The 22,180-nt window shown below is 49.4% G+C and overlaps 1 protein-coding gene across 1 annotated transcript in view; it reads left to right on the top strand.

The window, feature by feature from the left end:
- The window catches only part of SEZ6L (seizure related 6 homolog like), a 67,201-nt gene extending 45,618 nt beyond the window's left edge, over positions 1-21,583 (top strand). The window contains exons 11-17 of the mRNA XM_069557023.1: positions 533-727; positions 1,045-1,236; positions 12,897-13,091; positions 16,576-16,608; positions 19,512-19,626; positions 19,741-19,843; positions 21,554-21,583. Of these exons, the coding sequence (XP_069413124.1) occupies positions 533-727; positions 1,045-1,236; positions 12,897-13,091; positions 16,576-16,608; positions 19,512-19,626; positions 19,741-19,843; positions 21,554-21,583 (863 nt within the window). The remainder of the gene's footprint in view (positions 1-532; positions 728-1,044; positions 1,237-12,896; positions 13,092-16,575; positions 16,609-19,511; positions 19,627-19,740; positions 19,844-21,553) is intronic.
- The last annotated feature ends 597 nt before the right edge of the window (positions 21,584-22,180 follow it).

The raw sequence follows: 22,180 nt of genomic DNA on the forward strand, positions 1-22,180 counted from the left end.
TTTTGGAGTGGGCTGCCATTTCCTTCTCCAGGGCGTCTTCCCAACCCCGGGATGGAACCTGTGTCTCCTGCGTTGGCAGATGGATTCTTTACCACCGAGCCGCCTGGGAAGCCCAAGGCTGAGGACAGGAGCAACCTACTGCTATGTAACAGAGGACTCCCCGTGCCCGAATTAGCCATAAGCGTTTACTGTCTCGCAGTTCCTGTGAGTCGAGAGTTGAGGAGCTCACACTGAATGGCCTTGAGTTGGGATCTCTCGTGAGGCTGTGGTCAGGGTGTCAGCTGGAGCTGCCGTCATCCGGCGGCTTGACTGGGGCCGGAGGTCACACATCCACAGTGGGAAGAAGTCATTGTAAAAGCCCCCTCTAGAAGACTTCCTGCAGGTTAAGAGTTCCTGCCAGGTTTCAGAAGTTGTATTGCTTACTTCCAGAGGCTTCCTCATCTTCTATTTGCTCTTCCCTCTGACATTCATAAAACAAACCCCCAACAGAGAGGCCACCTTCCCATCTAAGGACGACATTTTTATTTTAAAGAGGTGTCAAGGAACGACTCCTGCCCTGACTTGCCCGAGATCCAGAACGGCTGGAAAACCACTTCTCACACGGAGCTCGTGAGGGGGGCCCGGATCACCTACCAGTGTGACCCTGGATACGACATTGTGGGGAGTGACACCCTCACCTGCCAGTGGGACCTCAGCTGGAGCAGCGACCCCCCATTCTGCGAGAAAAGTAAGAGCCATCCTGGGTTTTGTTTCCTTTAGGTCATCAGACCATAAATCCCTCCATTACAAATACCATTAGGTGCAGTGTGCAACCTTGTATACGGGTCCTCGCACCCTGACGCAAACATTTCTCAGGGGCGCCAATTCTTAAAAGCGAAATTAAAATCAAGTCTCTTTTGTCCTGGCCTGTTCCCCAGCCACATGCATTGTCTTTCAAAGGAGGAGAAGACTAAGTGGGGGAGTGTTCTAGACCATCCTGTAGTTCTCAGCACACCGATGGTCGTGCGGCCCTAACACCCGCCTGGTCTGATCTGTCTTGCACAGTCATGTACTGCACCGACCCCGGGGAAGTGGACCACTCGACCCGCTTGATTTCGGACCCCGTGCTGCTGGTGGGCACCACCATCCAGTACACCTGCAACCCGGGCTTCGTGCTGGAAGGGAGCTCCCTCCTGACCTGCTACAGCCGTGAGACTGGCAGCCCCATCTGGACCTCTCGCCTGCCCCACTGTGTCTGTGAGTCCCCTGCACTGACTGGAGCCCCCAGGGGACTCCGCCGGGAGGGCTGGCTGCCTTTTCCTACTGGTGGAGGGCTGGGCTGTGAGGAGGCAGCACCCACTGTTGGGAGCATTTATTATGATTATGACCTATGACCTATGTGTCCTATGACCTATGATTACCGTCCTAGGACCACAGCTCACAGGATTGCGGGTGCCGCTACTCCAACATTTATGGTAAACGTCAGCACATGGTTAAGATTTACAGTGAGTTTATCAGGCACTGTGCTGAGTCTCCCTGCAATGCAGGAGACCCTGGTTTGGTCCCTGGTTCTGGAAGATCCCCTGAGAAAGGAATGGCAACCCACTCCAGTATTCTTACCTGGAGAATTCCGTGGACAGAGGAGCCTGGCGGGCTATAGTCCATGGAGTCCCAAGGACACAGCTGAGCGACTAACACACACACAGACGTACACACACAGAGACACACACACACAGAGACCTACACATACACACACACTGCAGCCCATGGAGTCCCAAAGAGTCAGACATGACTGAGCGACTAACACACACACACACACACACGCACGCACGCACGCACGCACGCACGCACACACACACACACACACACTGGTTGAGTCCTTTCCCAGAATTCCCTCTCTTCCTCCTCTAGTTGCCCTATGAGCACAGCAGTACCGTCTCCGTCTTCTGAAGAGGATGCTCAGGTTCAGAGAGGTGAAATCGTTGCCCCAGCTCACACAGCCTAGTTAGTCATGCAGGAGGCCAGAGGCAAACCCAGACCAGCCTGACCCTGCGTGCTTAAAATCAAGCAGTCCACGGGGCAGTAAATAGAGTGGATTTAAACTCTTTGGCCTCCTCTACAGAGCCATCAAAACAAATGTTTGGTGTTTAAAAAAAAAAACAAAACCTCTTTTGGGGGTTTCTCTACCATAAAAACTCCAAAAAGGCTCCTAAGGTCACTCTGAGAATGGAAGGATAACACCATATCCTCACCAGGCAAAGGAGGTGGAAAGCAGGGGTCTGGAGGTCTCAGCCTCAGGAGCGCATGGGAATTGTCTAGAATGTCTGAAAACTCCCTGGAGATCCGGATGCCGTAGGTCTGGTGTGTAGCTTGAGTTTCAGAAGCTCCCCAGGGATTCTGATGTGCTGAGAGGTATGGGACCCATTGCTTAAGGACAGCCTGAGGCTCTGCAGAAGGCTCACAGCCTCACGCACCGTCCGGGGTTCAGAGGCGTCGGCGACACTGCTGTTGGTGTGCTGTCTTGCGTGCGTGTGTTTCTAGCAAATCCACAGCCAGCCCAAGCTCCCAGAGCCACACTGAGGCCTCCGGTAGTATCGGAGAATCCAGAGTCAGAACAACAAGAAGGCAGATGTTGACTATTCATGTTTACTGGAAACTCACCTACTTCTGGGGCTTCCCTGGTGGCTCAGCTGGTAAAGAATCTGCCTGCAATGAGGGAGACGTGGGTTCAATCCCTGGTTTGGGAAGATCGCCTGGAGAAGGGAAAGGCTACCCACTCCAGTATTCTGGCCTGGAGAATTCCACGACTGCATAGTCCATGGGATCACAAAGAGTCAGACACGACTGAGCGACTTTCACTTCACTTCATCTACATCTGATGCGACGAGCTTACGGACATGGCTTTCCCTCCAGCGGCTATGTTTTATCACTTCTCACGAATCTTCCAAACAGGCTTCATGGACTTTTTTCATGCCACACAAACAAGCAGTGCTGCCATTCAGACGGGTAAAAGCCGTCGCCGTCGGAGGACAATTGGAAAGCCAGAAAATCCTTGTCCTCTTCCATTGGATAAACAGATACAGGCAGACCTTGGAGATTACTGTGGGTTCGAGTCCAGACAACCACGATAAAAGCAAGTGTTGCAGTAAAGTGGAGATTTTGGTCTGAGATGGAGACAGAGATGCTGGGAGAGCGTCCCGTGATGACAGAAGCAGAGATAGGAGTTTCGCACGTGTGAGTCAAGGGTGCCAGGAACAGCCACAACCACCAGAAGCTGGGGAGAGGCAGGGAAGCACCCAGCTTTGGAGCTTTTGGAGGGAGCAGGACCCTGCTGCCTTCTTGACTTCAGGCTTCTCGCCTCCAGAGCTAGGAGACAAGGAGTGACTTTTGTCCTAAGACCCCTGGTTAGTGACCTTCGTTACAGCCACCCAGGAAGCAAATACAGACCTCATGCCCCCCCCAGTGACTGTGAGTGAGTGAAAGATGCTCAGTCATGTCTGACTCTTTGCAAACCTATGGATATAGCCCGCCAGGCTCCTCTGTCCATGGGATTCTCTCCAGGCAAGAATACTGGAGTGGGTTGCCATTCCCTTCTCCAGGGGATCTTCCTGACCCAGGAAGTGAACCCAGGCCTCCGGCATTAGCGGGCGGATTCTTTACTGCTGAGCCGCCAGGGAAGCCCCGAAGGTGAACGGCACCCAATGTGGGAGGGGGTGGTGGAAAGCATCTTGAGTCATGCAAGCTGCTGAGACCTACAGATGAAAAGCTAAAAATAGATGCTGATTTAAAAATACTGAAGGCTGGAGATATTTTTTAAAAAGAAAGGAAAGGCCCTTTACTCATCAGACACAGTCTTCAAAGCCCTCCGGGCTGCAGCAGCTGCTGGGCTTCCCAGAAAGCAGCCCTCTGCTCCCCCAGAAAGCAGCCCCCTTCCCCGGGATCCGCAGTGCTCTGGTGAGAAGGCGTCCCTGACACCCGTGCTAATGAGTTCACGAGTCAAGCTGGGTGTCAGGAGACACGCCGTCCTCCTCCTAGACGCCGGAAGAACCTGGCGTGGGGTTCCAGCATCGTTCCAGGCCCAGCGAGGCCGACAGGAGATGACACGTGAGATGGGAGGATGGTCAGAGTCTAGCAGCAAGGTACCCAGAGTGAGGGGGAGGCTGCATCCCGATTCCGCGATGAGGATGAGGTTATTGAACCTAAAGCAGCCCTAAGCGGTTTCCTCCACTGAGCCAAGGAAACAGCCCCAGTTTGATGGGCACTGTGGTTGTGCCCAGCCCTTCCCCAGCATTCACACATTTAACTCACAAAACTGCATGAGCTGTGTGTGTCCACTTGAAAGCAGGCCAAGAAGGCCCAGAGAGGGTGAGCACCTTTCCTAAAGTCACACAGCAGGCAAGGGAAGTACTCAGGATTCCAGCTCAAGCCTGATTAACCCCCAAAGCATCATCTCCCCGCCTCACCTCTCTGCAGTCAGAGCTCCTCGGCAGAGCTCCGGGGCGCTGCTGTTGACCAAGATCTTCCACCAAGAGAATCAGGAAGCAGACGGCAAGTTGTATAAGCTCAGGATGTCCGCAGCCTCTGTTCACAGTCACTTGCCAATGCCATAATTTGGTCAGGCTGGGACTCAAAGCCATGTCTTCTCACTCTTGGTTCCTTTATCCCAGGCCTCTTGAAGAAGAGATAGATCAGGAGAGAAGGAAGAGTCGGGTTTGCCATCAGACCCATCCCCGGCTCTGCTGGGTGACCTTGGGCAAGTAGGGGACCTGGGCCTCGGTCCCTCATCTGTGAAAAGGGGATTACTACTTCCTACCAGGCAGGGTTATTGGATGTAGCTCAGCCACTGAACGAGTCCTCTTATATGCAAGCAGATGCTGACACAGAGGCCCCCAAACTTTCTCAACTCACAGAATCTCTAGAATGCCAGGACTGTTTCATAGATTTCCCAGGCTAGAACACTTAGCAGTTATACTTATTAACCAGTTAGGTCCAAACCACTTAATAAGTAGCTATATCCTGACAACTTAGTAGTTGCTTGAAAAAGTAATGCCCATGAATTCAGAGAAAGGATTGTATTTTATTTCATTCTTAAATAATACTTATCTATAATTAATAACACAGCTACTACTGTGGGGATGTATGTGCCTTTTGGGTTCTCCCAAACGTCTCAGCCTTTTAGCATCAGGCTGGGCTCTGCCACCTGCATCCCCTGTTCCACCTTGATTTTGTCACAGCCCTTGATTTTTAGCAGAGCAACCAGAGAAAACCTAGCATCATCAAAAAGGACATAGCTCAGTCTGGTGTTAAAATTGTGAGCTTCCTCGAAGTAGGAGTTCACATGGGTCTGGAAGGTGTCACCGTGTCGCCTCCACGTTTTTAAAAAACCTCACAGCACCCTCATGAGTTCATGGTGACACCCCGGGGCACCACGGTACATAGTTTGGGAATAGTGGTGGTAGGTCCTGAAAATACAGCAAAAGACACAGCGATATATAAACAGACACAATCCTCATAGTCAGGAAGCCTGGGATCTACTGAAGATGTGGGAAGAGACGCAAGTCTGTAAAAGGAATAACAGTGAATCTTCAGCATCACCTCCTCCAGGAAGGCCTCCCTGCCCACCTCGGCGAGGTCACGCTTCCCTCCTCCATGCTCCCGCGGCGCATATAGCCACACAGCACTTGCTGCAGCTGATTGAAATGACCTTGCTGCAGCTTTTATGTTCAGAGAGTCACACACTTGCTAGGAATGTATCCATTTGGTCATGTCCCTCTGTCCCAGCAGACTCAAAAAAATGACAGTATTTGTTGCAGTTACCGTCTTTGTCACGGTTAGCAGTACTAACGTGGTCTTTATTGCACTTTGCGGCTTCGTTGCAACCTCCCTTCTTTGGAGGCAGCGTGGTAGGTGGCTCCTGGGAATCCCATCCAGAAGACATAAACCACACCACGAAAAGTCATGAGGACCTGACACAGTCAATGAGGGTTTTCTGGATGGAATCTCCAGGGAGGCTTGCAGGGATCCCCCAAGAGGCCCTGGCCCTTCATAGCCCAGAACCCACAAATACGAGACCTGGAAAGTTCCCGACCTGAACTGAACCCACACAGGCAAACGGTGGCCATAGTAAAAGTTTCCATTGATGAATTGTCCCCAGCAGCCTCACCTCAGGCAGCATGCCAGGCTGCAGCAGGGTGCCTGTCTTCATTTAGAAATTCCTGTCTCTGAGAAAGCAATGTGTGCGGTGCTAAGTCACTATGCTGCTGCTGCTAAGTCACTTCAGTCGTGTCCAACTCTGTGCGACCCCATAGACGGCAGCCCACCAGGCTTCTCTGTCCCTGGGATTCTCCAGGCAAGAATACCGGAGTGGGTTGCCACTTCCTTCTCAAATGCATGAAAGTGAAAAGTGAAAGGGAAGTTGCTCAGTAGTGTCTGACTCCTCGCAACCCCATGGATCACAGTCCACCAGGCTCCTCCGTCCATGGGATTTTCCAGGCAAGAGGACTGGAGTGAGGTGCCACTGCCTTCTCCACGTCACTATAGTCATGTTCAAATCTTTGCGACCCAACAGACTGTAGCCCGCCAGGCTCTGTCCATGGGATTTCCAGGCGAGAGTACTGGGGCGCGTTGCCATTCCTCTCTACAGGGAATCTTCCCAACCCAGGGATCGAATCTGCGTCTCTGACATCTCCTGCATTGGCAGGCAGGTTCTTTACCACCAGCTCCAACTGGAACGAACCTTCACTATAGCAGAGCCATTAAGTGCGCAGGACTTCGAATCCAGCAGGTCAGGTTTGCCCTGCCGCTTGTCAGCTGCGCGACTTAAACAAGCCAAAGCTGGTGTCCTCATCAGAAAAATGGATCGTGACAACGATAGATACAGATGCTCATAACCGTGTGTCTAGCATATAATAGGTGTTCAGTTAACACCGGTTGCTAATTACCACTCAGTTTCAATGCTCCACTACTGTAGAGTGTGTTATAAACCATTCATAGCAATAAGCAAGCAACCTGATTTTGAGCATTTTGCTCACATGTGCTCCATAAATGTACATTTTTTTCCTGTGCCGAAGGAGAGAGAGGAGTGGCTGGGAGGGAATGAGGGTAGCTTGGTGGTTATGTCTATAAGCTACGAGTCCAACTCACTTGAATTCCTGGGAGAGGTCAGGATGACATCACAAGGATTACCATCAGAATTGTTTAGACCTCAGACGAGTGAGTCTCAGCCGGGCTGAATGTGCCGCCCAGCGGACAACTGTCAGTGACAGTCTCCAGAGGCATCTTCAGTTGTTGGGAGAGGTTATGCTGGCATCTAGTGGGCAGAGGCCAGGGATGCTGCCCAACATCCTGCCAGGCTCAGGACCACCCCCCTCCCACAAAGAATTACCCAGCCCAAAAATGTCAGTAGCATCTAGGTTGGAAAATACCTGCCTTAAACAATCTTATTTCAAAGTGTGAGTACATTCTCACAGTGGGAATGCCATTGTCCAGCCACATCTCAGCTCACAGATGAGGTCTTGGTCCAGTCCGTTCATTTAACAGGCAGGAAAAAAAATGAAGTCCAGAGACGTGAAGCGAACAGCAGAGCCTGGCCTCCAGTTTCAAATTCAAGTCACTTCCCATGTCACTTTCCTGCCATCTTCTGGGAACTGGAGATAAACACAGATGCCTTCAAAGACGGTTGGCTTCTACCAGGGATGGAATCCCATGTGGAATTCTTCTCACTGTTACTGATGATTGGGTCAAAATCAGACTGACTCTGGAGGCAGAGAATCAAACCACAACTCAGCCACTTCCTTCTTGTGTACCTTTCATAAGAGACCTTTGCCCGAGCCTCAGGTTCCTCATCTGTAAAATGGGCTCTCTGGTGTAGTGATTAACAGAGGATTAGGACCACTTGGATTTGAATCCTGTCTCTCCCACTCACTGGCTTGACAGGTTACCCAGTGAGATACCCCAACAGTTCTTCATTTGCACAGATATAAAATGAGGACAGCCATAACAATGTGTCTTGGGTTGTTGTAATAATTAAAAGAGATGGTTCTTAACGTAAAGAATCTGCCCGCCAATGCAGAACACATAAGAGATCAGGTTGAATCCCTGATTTGAGAAAATTCCCTGGAGGAGGAAATGGCAACCCACTCCAGTATTCTTGCCTGGAAAATCCCATGGACAGAGGAGCTTGGCGGGCTACAGTCCATGGGGTCACAAAGAGCTGGACACAACTAAGTGTTTAAGCATGTAGATAGAAAAACTCCAAATAGTGCCTGGCTCATAAAATGCTCTCAGTACATGTTGGCTATTCTGGTCAGTACTGTTATCATCTTTAAGGATTTGGGGGGAAATTAGAAATAATGTTTGCAAATCATCTGATACAGAACGGGTGTTTGACTACTTTGGAAATTAATGGATTAAGTGGTTAATTTCTTAACCATTCCAAGATACCAAAGCAGCAGCTCTGAGTCTAAACCGTTCAACCCTAAAGTTCTAGCTGGATGTTAAAGTCTATTTCTATTTTGTAAAAACATTTATTTGCCTCATTTAAAAAAAAATTCTATATATAAGTGATATCGTATGATGCTCGTCTTTGTCTGATTGACTTTACTTTGTATAATAATCTCTGGATCTATCTATGTTGCTACAAATGGCATTATTTCATTTTTTCTTATGGCTGAGTAATAGTCCATGGTTGGAGGAGGAAATGGCAACCCACTCCAGTATTCTTGCCTGGAGAATCCATGGACAGAGGAGCCTGGTGGGCTACAGTCCGCGGGGTCACAGAGAGTCAGACATGCCTGAGTGACTGAGCTCAGAATTCCACGGCTTGCATGTAGGCATGCCTGCTCAGTCACTCAGTTACTCCTGACTCTTTGCAACCCCGTGGACTCTAGCCCACCAGGCCCCTCTTGTCCATGGAATTTTCCAGGCGAGAATACTGGAGTGGGCTGCCATTTCCTTCTCCAGGGGATCTTCCCAACCCAGGCATCGTACCCGTGTCTCCTACACTGGCAGGCGGGTTCTTCACCACTGCACCACCTGGGAAGCGCTAAATGTATCACGTCGTCTTTATCCGTTCTTCTGCCGATGGACGTTTAGATTGCTTCCATGTCTTAGCTGTTGTAAATAGTGCTGCGTGTATCTTTTTGAACTAGACTTTTCTCCAGACGTATGCTCAGGGAGCGGGATTGCTGGGTCCCACGGTAACTCCATGTTTGGTTTTTTTAAGGAACCTCCATACTGTTCTCCATAGCGGCTGCCCCAATTGACATTCCCACCAACAGGGTAGGAGGGCTTCCTTTTCTCCACCCCCTTTCCAGCATTTATTATCGGTAGCCTTTTTGATGACAGTCATTATGACTGGTGTGAGGTGGTCCCTTATAGTTTCTATTTGCATTTCTCTAATAATTATTGATATTAAGCATCTTTTCGTGTGCCTCTTGGCCCTCAGTATGTCGTCTTTGCTGGCTGGATTTTAGAATCACCTGTGGAACTTTAAAAAGAATGCTCTGGGGGACTGATTAAAATACCTTAGGGGGCAGAGCCAGCTCACTGAATAACCCAGCGTGATTCTCGAATGAAGCCAGGCGAGAACAGCTGGACACACCTCCTCCTCTTCCTGCTGGCTGTATCGTCCTTTGCTTCCAGGTCCTAGAATTTGTCCTTTGTCACTTTCTATCTCCCCAGGGCCAGGAACGGTGACAGGCACATAGAAGGTGCTCAGTGAATTATTTTGTTATATTCATTAATCCGTTCATTTATGAAAGAAAATTCCAGGGGAAGTTTGTGGCCGGGGAGTCTTCTGAGTTGCCAGTGCCCCCTGCTGGCCACTCTGCCGCACTGCAGATACCACTCAGGAGTCAGGGGAACGGCTTCACTGGGTTCCCTGGTTCGTCTGACGGCTCAGCACGGGAAGGAGCCGCTTCCCAGCTTGCGTGGTTGATGGAAGCACTCAGTTCCTTGCTGCCGTCACCCTCAGTGCCTTGCTGCATGGCCAGTTGTTGCTCCGAAGACAAGAGTCCGCCAGCAAGACAAAAGCATTCTTTGGTAACATCCTCACAGAAGTGGCAGCGTTTCTCCTTGTGATTTTATTGGTTGGAAGTGAGTCACAGGTCCTGCTACAAAGAGCATTAATGTAGCAGGTGAAGGTTGTTGAGGTCTGTCTTAGCCTTTCCACTGTACTCTCCTTTACATAGGAAGGGGAAGGGCATTTCGGGCCGAGGGAACAGAATCAACAAAGCGCAAACAGGTGAAATAGTGTAACCCACCTGGCCCAATACGACCAATTCAATGTGAAGCCAGGAACCAGCCAAGAGGAGGGCAAGAAGCCGATGCACGAAGCTGTGACAGCCCAACCAGGAGAACCTGCCTCTTCCCCCAGTGGAACAGAATCACCAGCTATGAAATAATAAAAGACCCACCTACTCCGTGTTCTAAGCTGCGGGCCTGAAGGGTCAGGTTGATGACAAGCTGGAGAATAATACCACTAAGTTGTAGGAATCACTCAGATATTACAGGAATCCTTCAGGGAAAAGAGACAGCATGTCATCTCTTCCGAGAAGTTTTGCTAATCAAATGAGCACCGAGAGCTATTGACAGAAGCCGGTTTCTCTGAAACACGGATGGCAGGTGCAGCCGTGATGTGTAAAGACCTGGGTCTTTGTACAGCAAAGCAAGATCTAGAAGGAAAGAAATGTTTTAGGATTTGGCATGGAGAAATTGAAACCTTTGTTCTCTGTGCAAATGCAAAGGGGTATTGCTCCTGTCGAGAACGGAATGGAGGTTCCTCAAAAAGTTAAACCTAGAATTACTATACGGTCTAGAAATCCCACTTCTGGGTATATACCCACAGAATTGAGGGTAGTGTCTCAAAGAGGGGTTTGCATACCCATGTTTGTATAACAGCATTGTCTCACAGTAGCCAAAAGGGGAAGCCGTTCAAGTGTCCATTGATGGGTGAATGAATAAGCAAGATGTGGTCTCTCTATACAATGGAATATTCAGTTCAGTTCAGTCGTTCAGTCGCATCTGACTCTACGACCCCGTGGACTGCAGCACGCCAGGCCCCCCCTCTCCACCACCAACTCCCAAAGTTTACTCAAACTCATGTCCGTGGAGTTGGTGATGCCATCCAACCGTCTCATCCTCTGTCATCCCCTTCTCCTCCTGCCCTCAATCTTTCCCAGCATCACGGTCTTTTCCAATGAGTCAGTTCTTCGCATCAGGTGGCCAAAGTATTGGAGTTTCAGCTTCAGCATCAGTCCTTCCTAGGAATATACAAGACTAATTTCCTTTAGGATGGACTAGTTGGATCTCCTTGCAGTCCAAGGGACTCTCAAGAGTCTTCTCCAACACCTCAGTTCAAAAGCATCAATTCTTTGGCGCTCAGCTTTCTATGTGGTCGCACAGAGTCAGACACGACTGAAGCGACTTAGCAGCAGCAGCTTTCTTTATATTCCAACTCTCACATCCATACACGACTACTGGAAAAGCCATAGCCTTGACTAGACGGACCTTTGTTGGCAAAGTAATGTCTCTGCTTTTGAATGTGCTGTCTAGGTTGGTCACAACTTTCCTTCCAAGGAGTAAGCATCATTTAAGCATCATAGTCCATGGACTATGACTCAGCCTTAAAAAGAAAGAAGATTCTGACACCTGCTACAGCAGGGATGACTCTTGAGGACATCATGCCAAGTGCAATGAGCTAGTCACAAAAAGACAAACTGTGTGATTCCAGTTACGTACTGTTCCTAGAACAGTCAAAGGCATGGAGACAGAAAGGAGAATGGTGGTTGCCAGGGGCTGGTTGGGAACAGCGAGGGGGCGTCGGTGTTCGATGGGGACAGTTTCCATTTGGGAATATGAAGAGTTCTGGACATGGCGCAACAGTAGGAACGTATTTGTCACTCCTCAGCTGTACACTTACAATGGTTAAGATGGTCCATTTTGTATTATAGAGTTTACCACAGTCTAATTTTTTAAATAATGAACGTGTTTTAATGTTTCAGGATTTGTAGTCTTGTATGCAAAGCAGTTTTCGCTGGGTGTCCATTCCATCCAGGTGCTGAAAAGGAGCTATATCACACGCTGGCCCTGGAATGGGTTAAACCAGCAGCTCAACTCTCCAATCATTCTTAAGCTAGTAGGCATCATTTACGATGCTCCTACTGTATATCTTGAGGTCGTTTATGCTGCTCCTTCTGTATACCAGGCCCTGAGCTTCAAGTATGCTTTAACAGGGTTCAGGCATGCCTTAACAGGCTCATCTCAAGTGAGAGAGACTGTAATTAAATACAGTACAGCGTAGGCAGTGTTGTGGTGGAGGAAGAACCCAAGAGACTAGTGACTCAATTAGGGGTAGGGGGCATCAGGGAAGGCTTCCTGGAGGAGGAGACATGAGGACTGCCTGTTGAAAGACAAGACTTACCCAGACTGGTTGAGCAGGTGAGGTGCAAGTTGAGAAGCAGGAGGAATAGTTCATAATTTACCGAGTCCATCGTTTACTGAGTACCTCCATTTCAAGGGCATGCTGAGCACTTGCACACATGGTCTTATTGAATCTTCCAAATCCCTGTGAGATAGGTACTGCTCCTATTTTACCATTGAGAAAACTAAGGCTCAGAGAGCTGGTGGCCCTTTCTGGAGGTCACACAACTAGCAAATAGCAGAACCCAGATTTTTTTTTTTTTTTAGAACCCAGATTTTTTAACCCAGATTCCACAGCTTAGTACATTCTACTGTGCCCACATGTAACCCAGGCCCAGAGGTGGGAGAGGAAAAGGTGAATTTCAGACAGTTCAGTGCGAGGCGGGGCTACAGAGAAATGAGGCTGCAGAGCCTGGCCTCAGATCACACGCTCTCTGAATGGGAGGCCCCAGAGCTTTGCGTCCTCTCATCAGAGCTCCTTTTGGCTTGCACTTCAGCGGAGGAGTCCCTGGCCTGTGACAACCCAGGGTTACCGGAGAACGGGTACCAAATCCTCTACAAACGGCTCTACCTGCCTGGAGAGTCCCTCACCTTCATGTGCTACGAGGGCTTCGAGCTGATGGGCGAAGTGACCATTCGCTGCATCCTGGGACAGCCGTCCCACTGGAGCGGACCGCTGCCCGTCTGCAAAGGTAAAGAACCCCGCCCCCTTCCGCAGTCATGGGGACCGACTTGCAGTGACTCTAAATTGGCTTTAAAAAGCCGAGCTACTTGCGCTACAACTAAGACACCGCCGCTATTTTCTGCACCGCTGAGAAAGGAAATGGCTACCAATTAAACTGTGACACCGTGCCTTCTCCGTGCTTAGCGTTTTTGTTTCTACTTCCTAAATGAGCTTCGATTTTTATCATAAAGGAGAGGCTGCCTGTTTTTGACTCCTGCTTGGAGAGCATGGCTTAAACATTTCCCGCCGCCTGCAGCCCCTTCTCACAACCACCTGTTTCCCGAGGGTGATGGGTATTCCCCTGTCATCTCTGGGGTGTTCCCCCGAGATGCTCATCCCCATCTCCGAAGGGTCCTGGACTGAAGGCTGCACAGGCGCAGGCATCGTGAGCGCCACCTGGTGGCCCTGATTGTAACACCCCTGTGATTGTAAGACACCCCCATCTCCAAGATGGGTAGAAGAGGGGAAATGTATTTTAGAATCAGTGAACTCTTTCTAACCATTGAAATTAAGTGAGATTTGGGTCCACTTATCTGCATCTTTGAGGTGAGAGATTCTTAATCGTATCCTAAATACATTCAATGCTGTAGGCAAGTGGATTTAACCTTTTAAGATATTAATACCATTTTTGAGAATCAGGCAGAAATTCTCTGAATTCTCTCCCCAGGGGAAAAGAGACATACAGTTCCACATTTCTCCTTGGGAACCCATAACTTCAGCAGATCCCCAAATGCCTGTTCATGAAGTTCAGCATTAGGGCTTAAAAACACTTTCCCTGCCAGAATTTCCACTTCTTGGTATAGGGACAAAGTAACTGAAAACAGGTATTCAGACCAACGCTGGCGCAAACGACCAGAGCACCATTGTTTACAAAAGACGAATTTGTGTTTGAGATGATGGAAAGGTGTTAGAACTAAACAGAGGTGATGGTTGTACAGCACTGTGAATGTAATCAGTGCCCCTGAACTGGACACAGAATTCAGATGGTTAATTTTCTGTGAATTTTACCCATAGAAAAAAGATTTTCCCCGAATCACCTCATGGAGGCCTCATGACTCTACTCTGAGATCGGTGAGCCATTTCACAAAAGGGAACAGAGAGGCTCAGAGAGGTTAAGTGACTTTCCCCAAACCACACAGCTGGTAACAAGATAAATCTAGGATTTGCACCTACCTCTGCTAATGGTGAATTCCTTGCCTTTGAAACCCCACCAGGTTTGAGTTGGTCCTGGCCCCTCAGTTGTGACAGACTGCCCACCAGGAAAGACACTGCCTTGGGAGATAAGTGCCTTTGTCTCTCTGCTCCATTGCCACTCTTGAGACCTACCCCAAGCTCTGTAAGGAAATAATAAATTACTTCCTCTTCCCCAAATATAAGTGAGGTTCATCGCTTATGGTCTGGAGTTGGAGAAATGACTGAACACCAATATAAAGCCACCCCCTGGGACTTAGGGACCCAGGCTCCAGCCTGGCTCTGCCCTGGACCACCTGTATGACCTTGGGTGAGCCCCACACCCCCCCACCTCCGACCTTGGTTTCCCTTTGTGTGAGATAACTGGGTGAGCCCAAGTCGGGGCTTCTAAGAGAGATCAGTCCTGAGTGTTCATTGGAAGGACTGATGCTGAAGCTGAAACTCTAATACTTTGGCCACCTGATGCAAAGAGCTGACTCATCTGAAAAGACCCTGATGCTGGGAAAGACTGAAGGCAGGAGGAGAAGGGGATGACAGAGGATGAGATGGTTGAATGGCATCACCAACTCAATGGAGATGAATTTGAGTAGACTCTGGGAGTTGGTGATGGACAGGGAGGCCTGGCATGCTGTGATTCATGGGGTCACGAAGAGTCGGACACAACTAAGTGACTCAGCTGAACTGAACTGAGGTCAGGGCTTCTAAGGGAGAGTCAGTGGCTGGGCCAGCAGCTTCAGAATCCTGGGGAACTGGCAAGAGTTTCAGACATGCACCCCCAAAGATGCCACCCTGGCAGGTCCAGAAAAGAGCCCAGGAAGCTGCTTTTTAGCATGTGTTCCCGCCCCCCACAAGGCCACTGATCGCACTTGGCTCCACATCTCCTTCCATTTCTAAGGTTTCATGGAAGCTTACGTGCCCTCCCCCAGACACGCAGTCAAGGCCCCATTCATGTCTTGGGTGGAACACATCTGCCTTAATCTTTCCATTTTCCTAAAGCCCTGGCTCCAGAGATGGTTGGAGTCAGTGAATGAGTTAGTACACTATTTTTTTCAGCTGGCTTTGTTATCATCACTTGGTAATAATGGAAGTCAGAGTCACTTTGACCAAAGCTCTAATTAGAAGCCTTGGTATTAGGTAGGACATGAGGATCGCTGAGCCTTTAGGGGGGTCACCGCTTCTCATTACCTTATCATACAGTCTTTTCATCAAAGCCCTTCACTCTGGGGGTTTTCATCCTTGAACCCCACCTGTGTGGGTATATTTTTTAAAGAGTTTTTTGATGTGGACCATTTTTAAAGTCTTTATTGAATTTGTACAATCTTGTTTCAGTTATAAGATTTCACTTTTGGGGCACGGGGCACGCAGGATCTTAGCTCGCCAGCCAGGGATCGAACCTGCAACCCCTACATTGGAAGGTGAAGTTTTAACCACTGGACCACCAGGGAAGTCCCTGTGTGGGTATGTTTTTGTGCTCAGTTATCATGATGACTTAGATGCCAAAGTGTGAAGATGCCAGCCTCCAGCATCCTCAACCTCCAGAGAAGTTGAACAGTGAATAAACAAAGTCCAGAGAGTTCCAGTCTGAGGCAGTGGATGAATGAAAATACGGAATATAAATCCTATATTCCAAATCAATACAAAAGAACAGTGAAATTAGAAAGGCTCACATAAATGCATATTTTCAAGCAGGAGAACAGGTTCCCCTCTGGCCGGGCTGAGGACTGGAGATTTCTGTCTCACCCCTCACCATCCGTCAGCCTTTGTCAGACTCAAAAACTGAAGAGATCAAAACTGTGTAGTTAAGGGCAGAGGCCGCAGGAAGCCAAGCAGGATCAAACCTTGCCTCCATCGCTTAGAAGCTGTGTAGTGTCAGAGAAATCACTTCCCTTCTCTGAGCCTCTGTGTGCTCATCTGTTAAATGGAGATGATAATAGTAAGCACCTAATGGGATTGTCATGTTAAGCGCAAATCTACATAAAGGCCTTGACGCCCAGAATCTGACACGTGGTGAGTATTCAGTGATTTCTGCCCTGTTCCTTTCATATGTCTCATCTTCTCTAAGGAACATAGGGAGGGAATGAGGCCAGGCATTCCCACGAATTCCAGTAGCCCAAGATTTCAAACAAACAAATACAGCAGTAACTTCAGCAAGGCAGGGCATGGACTTATGCACTTAATCGTGGGGCGGGGGGCACCTTCGTTTCATACGAGCAGAGTGAATTCACTTGACACCAACCAGCGCTCTAAATTTTCTCTTTCAGTTAATCAAGACAGCTTTGAACACGCCTTAGAAGGTGAGTCCCACGAAGAAAAACACCTCATTAACCAAGCTAATAGCAGAAAGCAAGGGAAGGCCCTTGGAAATCCTTATCCAGGTGCTTAAAAAAAAAAATTAAGCAAAAATTCTGCCTTCACATTGCTGAAGCTAATTTGAAAACAAATGATATTGTAAAGAAAAAAAAATTGCGTTTGCAGCTTATGGTCCTAACCATGACCCGAAAGAGATCAGACACCAGTTCTGTTCATGATGCCGAGCAGAAAACATCTGGGGGTCCACATGCCTGAGAAAGACATGCTCCTCTTGTCAAACTTTTCAACCATGTGGTGCTATTTGAGGAACTAAATCCAGGAAAGCCTCACCTTTCATGCTGAGCAGGCTCCTGGTTTCAGGAGGGAAACCTCTTCCCTGGGGGATGCTCTGTGACCTGGTTTTCCCTCCATCTTTTTCTTCCCCCAAATATAGCTAACCCTGGGCCCCCCACCCTCCTCACCCCCGCCCCTTGTGTGTGTGTGTGTGTGCACGCGTGTGTGTGTTTCTGATTGTGGCTGTGCTGAGCCTTCGCTGCTGCACGCGGGCTTTCTCTAGCTGCCGTTCGCGGAGGCTGCTCTCCGGTCGCGGCGCACAGGCGGCTCGCCGCGGTGGCTTCCCTTGCTGCGGGGGGCAGGCTCTAGGGAGCGCAGGCTCGGTTTTACAGTTGTGGCGCACGGGCTTTGTTGCCCCACGGCAGGTGGGATCTTCCCAAACCCAAGATCGAACCCTGGCCCCTGCGGCCCCTGCACTGCCGGGCAGATTCTTAACCAAGGGGCTGCCGGGGAAGTCCCTGTTTTCTCTTCTTTGGTTAGAAATTACCAAGCGAGGCTTATTAATGGGGAACAGATGTTAAAAGTGATACAGGACTTTGTCTTCTTTTCCCTTTTCAACCCCTCTCATATGTAAAATGTTCTGTTCTGTATAACCTTTATCTGGTTTGGTCCAAAACCACTCAAGTCAGGAAAACTAATAATAATATTTTGTTAAAACATAAAAATAAAAAGTGCTAGGGCTTCCCTGGAGGCTCCGTGGTAAAGAATCCGCCTGCCAGTGCAGGAGACACAGGTTCAATTCCTGATCCAGGAAGATCCCACGTGCCCCGGAGCAACCAAGCCTGTGCACCAGGGCTACTGAAGACGGTGCTCCCTAGAACCCGTGCTCCACGACAGGAGAAGCCACAGCAAGGAGAAACCCACACGCCGCAGCCAGAGAAAGCCTGTGCAGCAGCGAGGACCCAGCACGGCTGAAACAAATTACCTATCTTTTTCAGTTTAACCAACTGGATGACTTATAAATTATTTTGGGAGCCGCTTGTCTTTCTGACTATACGCAGTTCACTTAGAATCTGGGGCGGTAGGAATTACATGGCATGAGTGGCATTCTCTTGCAACAGATGACATTTTTAATCCAAGCAGATGGAACTGGGGCTCAAGTGTGTACAGGAACAGAGCCTGTATTAGCCAGTCCTCTGGAAAAAGAGGGCATTTATGCCGTTAGTCTCAACTCAGGCCCTTTCTTTGCTGTTTTCCACCAACCGGTGAACCGAGAGAACGTCTCTAAACGCCTGGGGGCATGATGTTTGGAGGGCATGATGCCATTGCGATGTTCTGTGCTCACGCATTTATCATAGGTATTAAAATTGATTTTTCAGGCCCAAACAGTGGCAGTTAATGGATTATAGATTGGCATGCAGGCGAGCTCTGTTAGACGTGGCCACAGAGAATGGCAGAGGAAAACGGAGGTCAAGTGTCCAAAAGGGATGCGGGGCTTTGCTGGGAAAACACCCCCATACCCCCTTCACCTCCACACTGAATTATGATTTTGTCGTTGTTCAGTCGCTCAGTCGTGTCCAACTCTTTGCGACCCCATGGACTGCAGCACGCCAGGGTCCCCTTCCTTCAGTATCTCCCAGAGTTTGCTCAAACTCCTGTCCGTGGAGTCGATGATGCCATCCAGCCATCTCGTCCTCTGTCAGTTCTGACAGTTCTTGTGATTTCTGCAGACTACTGGGAGGTAGTGGGGGGCTCCAGGTGAGGCCGAGAGGGTTACTTGGGAGCATGCAGCCGCGGCCTCTGATAATCAAACCCGAGCTGGCACAGTTGGGGTGTCATGAGGAGTGTGGGTACCGAGCACTGACCTGGCTGCCCAGCACCCTCTGCTGGTGAGTCTGATTAAGCAGGTCTTGAGGGGACCCGTCATTCTAGACATAACCCTGTCTTCTCCATTGAAGTCGAGAAAATCTGCCTTTCCAGGTAGCACATTGCGAGTTTTCTGCAAGTCTTCCCTTGGATTGGGTTTTAACCAGATTGTAACTTTTAATCACCGCGCCCCTCCCCGGAAGAAACGAGTTGAAAGTGAAAGTCGCTGAGCCGTGTCTGACTCTGCAACCCCATGGACTGTATAGTCCATGGACTTCTCCAGGCCAGAATACTGGAGTGGATACCCTTTCCCTTCTCCAGGGGATCTTCCCAGCCCAGGGACCAAAACCAGGTCTCCCACATTGCAGGCAGATTCTTTACCAGCTGAGCCACAAGGGAAGCCCAAGAATACTGGAGTGGGTAGCCTATCCCTTCTCCAGGGAATCTTCCTGACCCAGGAATCGAACAGGGGTCTCCTGTTTTCCAGGCGGATTCTTTACCAACTGAAGTTAAAAGCATGTAATTCTCGGTGGTGTCTATGACCACCCCATCCAGGGTTGAGTCTGGGCTCTGTTGCAAAGGACCAGCCCCGTTTCCTCCAGTCTCCGCCTCTTCTCCCTTCTGGAGACAGCTCTCCAGGGAGGAAGTCTTTCACCCATTCCAGCGTTAGCTCCTGGAGTGGGTGCAGGGCTGGGAGGGTGGGGCCCCCGTGCTGGGCGCCGGGTACCCTTACCAGTTGTGTGTTCAGTAGCAGAAGCGGCAGCAGAGACATCTCTGGAAGGAGGAAACATGGCTCTGGCTATCTTCATCCCCGTCCTCATCATCTCCTTACTACTGGGAGGAGCCTACATTTACATCACCAGGTTCGGTGGGGCTCTGGGTGGGAATGGGGGCTCTCAACCCCCTCAACAACCAGCGAGCTGAGGTCTCCTTGTCCAGGAAAAGTCACTTCTCTCCCCTTGACGGCCTCTCTCCAGGTGCCGCTACTACTCCAACCTCCGCCTGCCTCTGATGTATTCCCACCCCTACAGCCAGATCACCGTGGAGACCGAGTTCGACAACCCCATCTACGAGACGGGGGTGAGTCGGTCTCCCTTCTCTCCCTGGGATCTCCCTCTTTACTCTGAACTCATGGACATCAAAACAAGAGGCTTCATTTCCTCTTGCTCACGATGCCACTGACAGAAAGGCATGACCAGTGGCTGACCCCCACCAAGACCCCAGAAGACTACTCGGGATTTGCAGCATCAGAGCCCTTCAGATTCACTGTGTGATGGTGTACAACTGTCTCCCAATATTTGGGGGGGCATAAACTTGACTTGTTCCTTGTCCCTGCTAACCTTCTTGCACTCCCACTTACTCTGAGCTCCTGCACTGGTTATTGATCGATGTGTGACAGTATTATTGCAAATTTAGGAACCTGAAAAGGCACCCATTTATTACTCCATAGATTGTGTAGGTAAGGAGTCCAGGAACAGCTTATGCAGGTCCTCTCCTCCAGGACTCACAGGCTGCAGTTAAGGTGTCAGTCGAGGCTACATTCTCATCTGAGGCTTGACTGTGGAAGGAGCACATCCAAGTTCACACGGATGCTGATGGCATCCAGTTCCTTGCAGGTTGTTGGACCGAGGGGCTCAGTTTCTTGTAGGCTGTCAACCTCAGTTCTTTTCCATGTGTCCCTCTCGTAGAACGACTCACAACATAGCAGCTTGGTTTTTCAAAATCAGAGAGAGAGAGGGTCCCCTTGTAAGAGGAAGCCACAGTCCTATATAATATAAAATATGGGCGTGACATCCTGACACCTTTTCTGTATTCTGTTGCTTAGAAGCAAATCCTAGGTTCTGTCCACAGTTAAGGGGAAGGGATCATACAAGAATGTGAAAACCAGGAGGGTGGGGATCATGAGGACCACCTTGGAGTCTTCCCACCACAGTCTCATCTACCGTGAAACAGACAGAATTGCTTATCTGTGTTGACCCAGTGGGAAACACAGACTTCCAGTAAAGCATATGACAGCAACCCCTTCCAGGTCCAAGTCTCTAACTTCCTGTATCTCCCTTGTCTGCCCTGGGAGCCTGGAGTGTGTCACACACACTCAATGAATATTGGAGAAATGGAGCTGGTTGCTGCCTACATGTTGTGGTCATTTTAGCTTTGCCACTGGTAAGACAAAGTCATATGTCTTATGTCATATGTAGCTTGTTTCTGAATCCTCAAAGAAGGTCAAGTGGGCGAAAAATAGTACTTTAGAAAGTAGACCTTATTAAGACTTATGTGTATCATTATGTGTATTAGACTTTTATGTATCAGTCACCTAGAACTATGATAATTCTGAGTAACAAACAGCCCCTAAAGTCAGTTGGTCAAACCAAAAAGCGTTAATTTGTTCATCGATCCATGGGACAATGTTTTTGGCTAGTTTCAGCTGGGCAGTAGTCCTGGCTCAATAGCCCTTACGTACACATCTGGGACTGGCTTGTTGGCCGATGACCCAGCTCTGCTGTCCAGAACTCTCATCTTCTCCTCAACATCTCGATGGTGCTAGAGGCCATCAAGGCATGCTCCGCTTCTGTTGATGGCAGAAGGGCAGACACAGGCAGAAACACACATGCACTCTTCAAGCCCCACTTTACCATAACCCACCGGCAAAAGCAGGTCAAGGCCAGAGCCCAGAGCTCTGCAAAGTCCTCTGTCCAGTGTCGGGTACAGGGAGGAGTGGAGATCCAGAACCATGCCAGGACCTCTCTGCCACACGAGAGGTCACCAGGTCTGTGCTTCTCTCTCTCGCAGGAAACCAGAGAGTATGAAGTTTCCATCTAGAGGGAGCTCCATGTGAGACGGGAACTTACGAATACGAACTCAACTACAACCTCCTCGAGAGACTCATCCAGAGACCATGTGGCATTTGATGGAAACCCCGGAGTGTTGGCTGGCTTTTCTTTAGACTCTTTACTGGAGACTTACTGTTTTCTTCGCTGTATTTATTATATTTAAAATCGAGTTTAGGTGTGTGGTCGGATGTATTGCAGCTGCAGCCAAATTCGTGGCATGGCCTCAGTCATGAAGGCGGGTGGAGGACCTGTAAAATGGCAAACACAGCAGCTGAGGGAAGAGGGGAAAAAACAGAACACAGCAGGCTGTCTCTCCCATAAGCAACTATGGCTGCATCAAATTGCATGCATCTTCAGGATCCATGCCCATGGTGTTTTCGTACAAATCTAAGTCCCAAGGTTAGGTTGGAAAGGGGTATTTCTTGTTGGATTAACTGGAGTTGGAATTTGACATGGAGACTTAAATAGCTCTGCTCCAAAATCAGTCTGCGTCCTTCCTTCCAATTTCCTGGGCTTCTCAAAGGACTCACCCCAACCTCTTCCCCCCTGGCCCCTCTGAGGGCAGCAAAGTTGTTACATGAACATT

The sequence above is a fragment of the Ovis canadensis genome, chromosome 17 (assembly GCF_042477335.2).
Source record: "Ovis canadensis isolate MfBH-ARS-UI-01 breed Bighorn chromosome 17, ARS-UI_OviCan_v2, whole genome shotgun sequence".
NCBI lineage: Eukaryota > Metazoa > Chordata > Mammalia > Artiodactyla > Bovidae > Ovis > Ovis canadensis.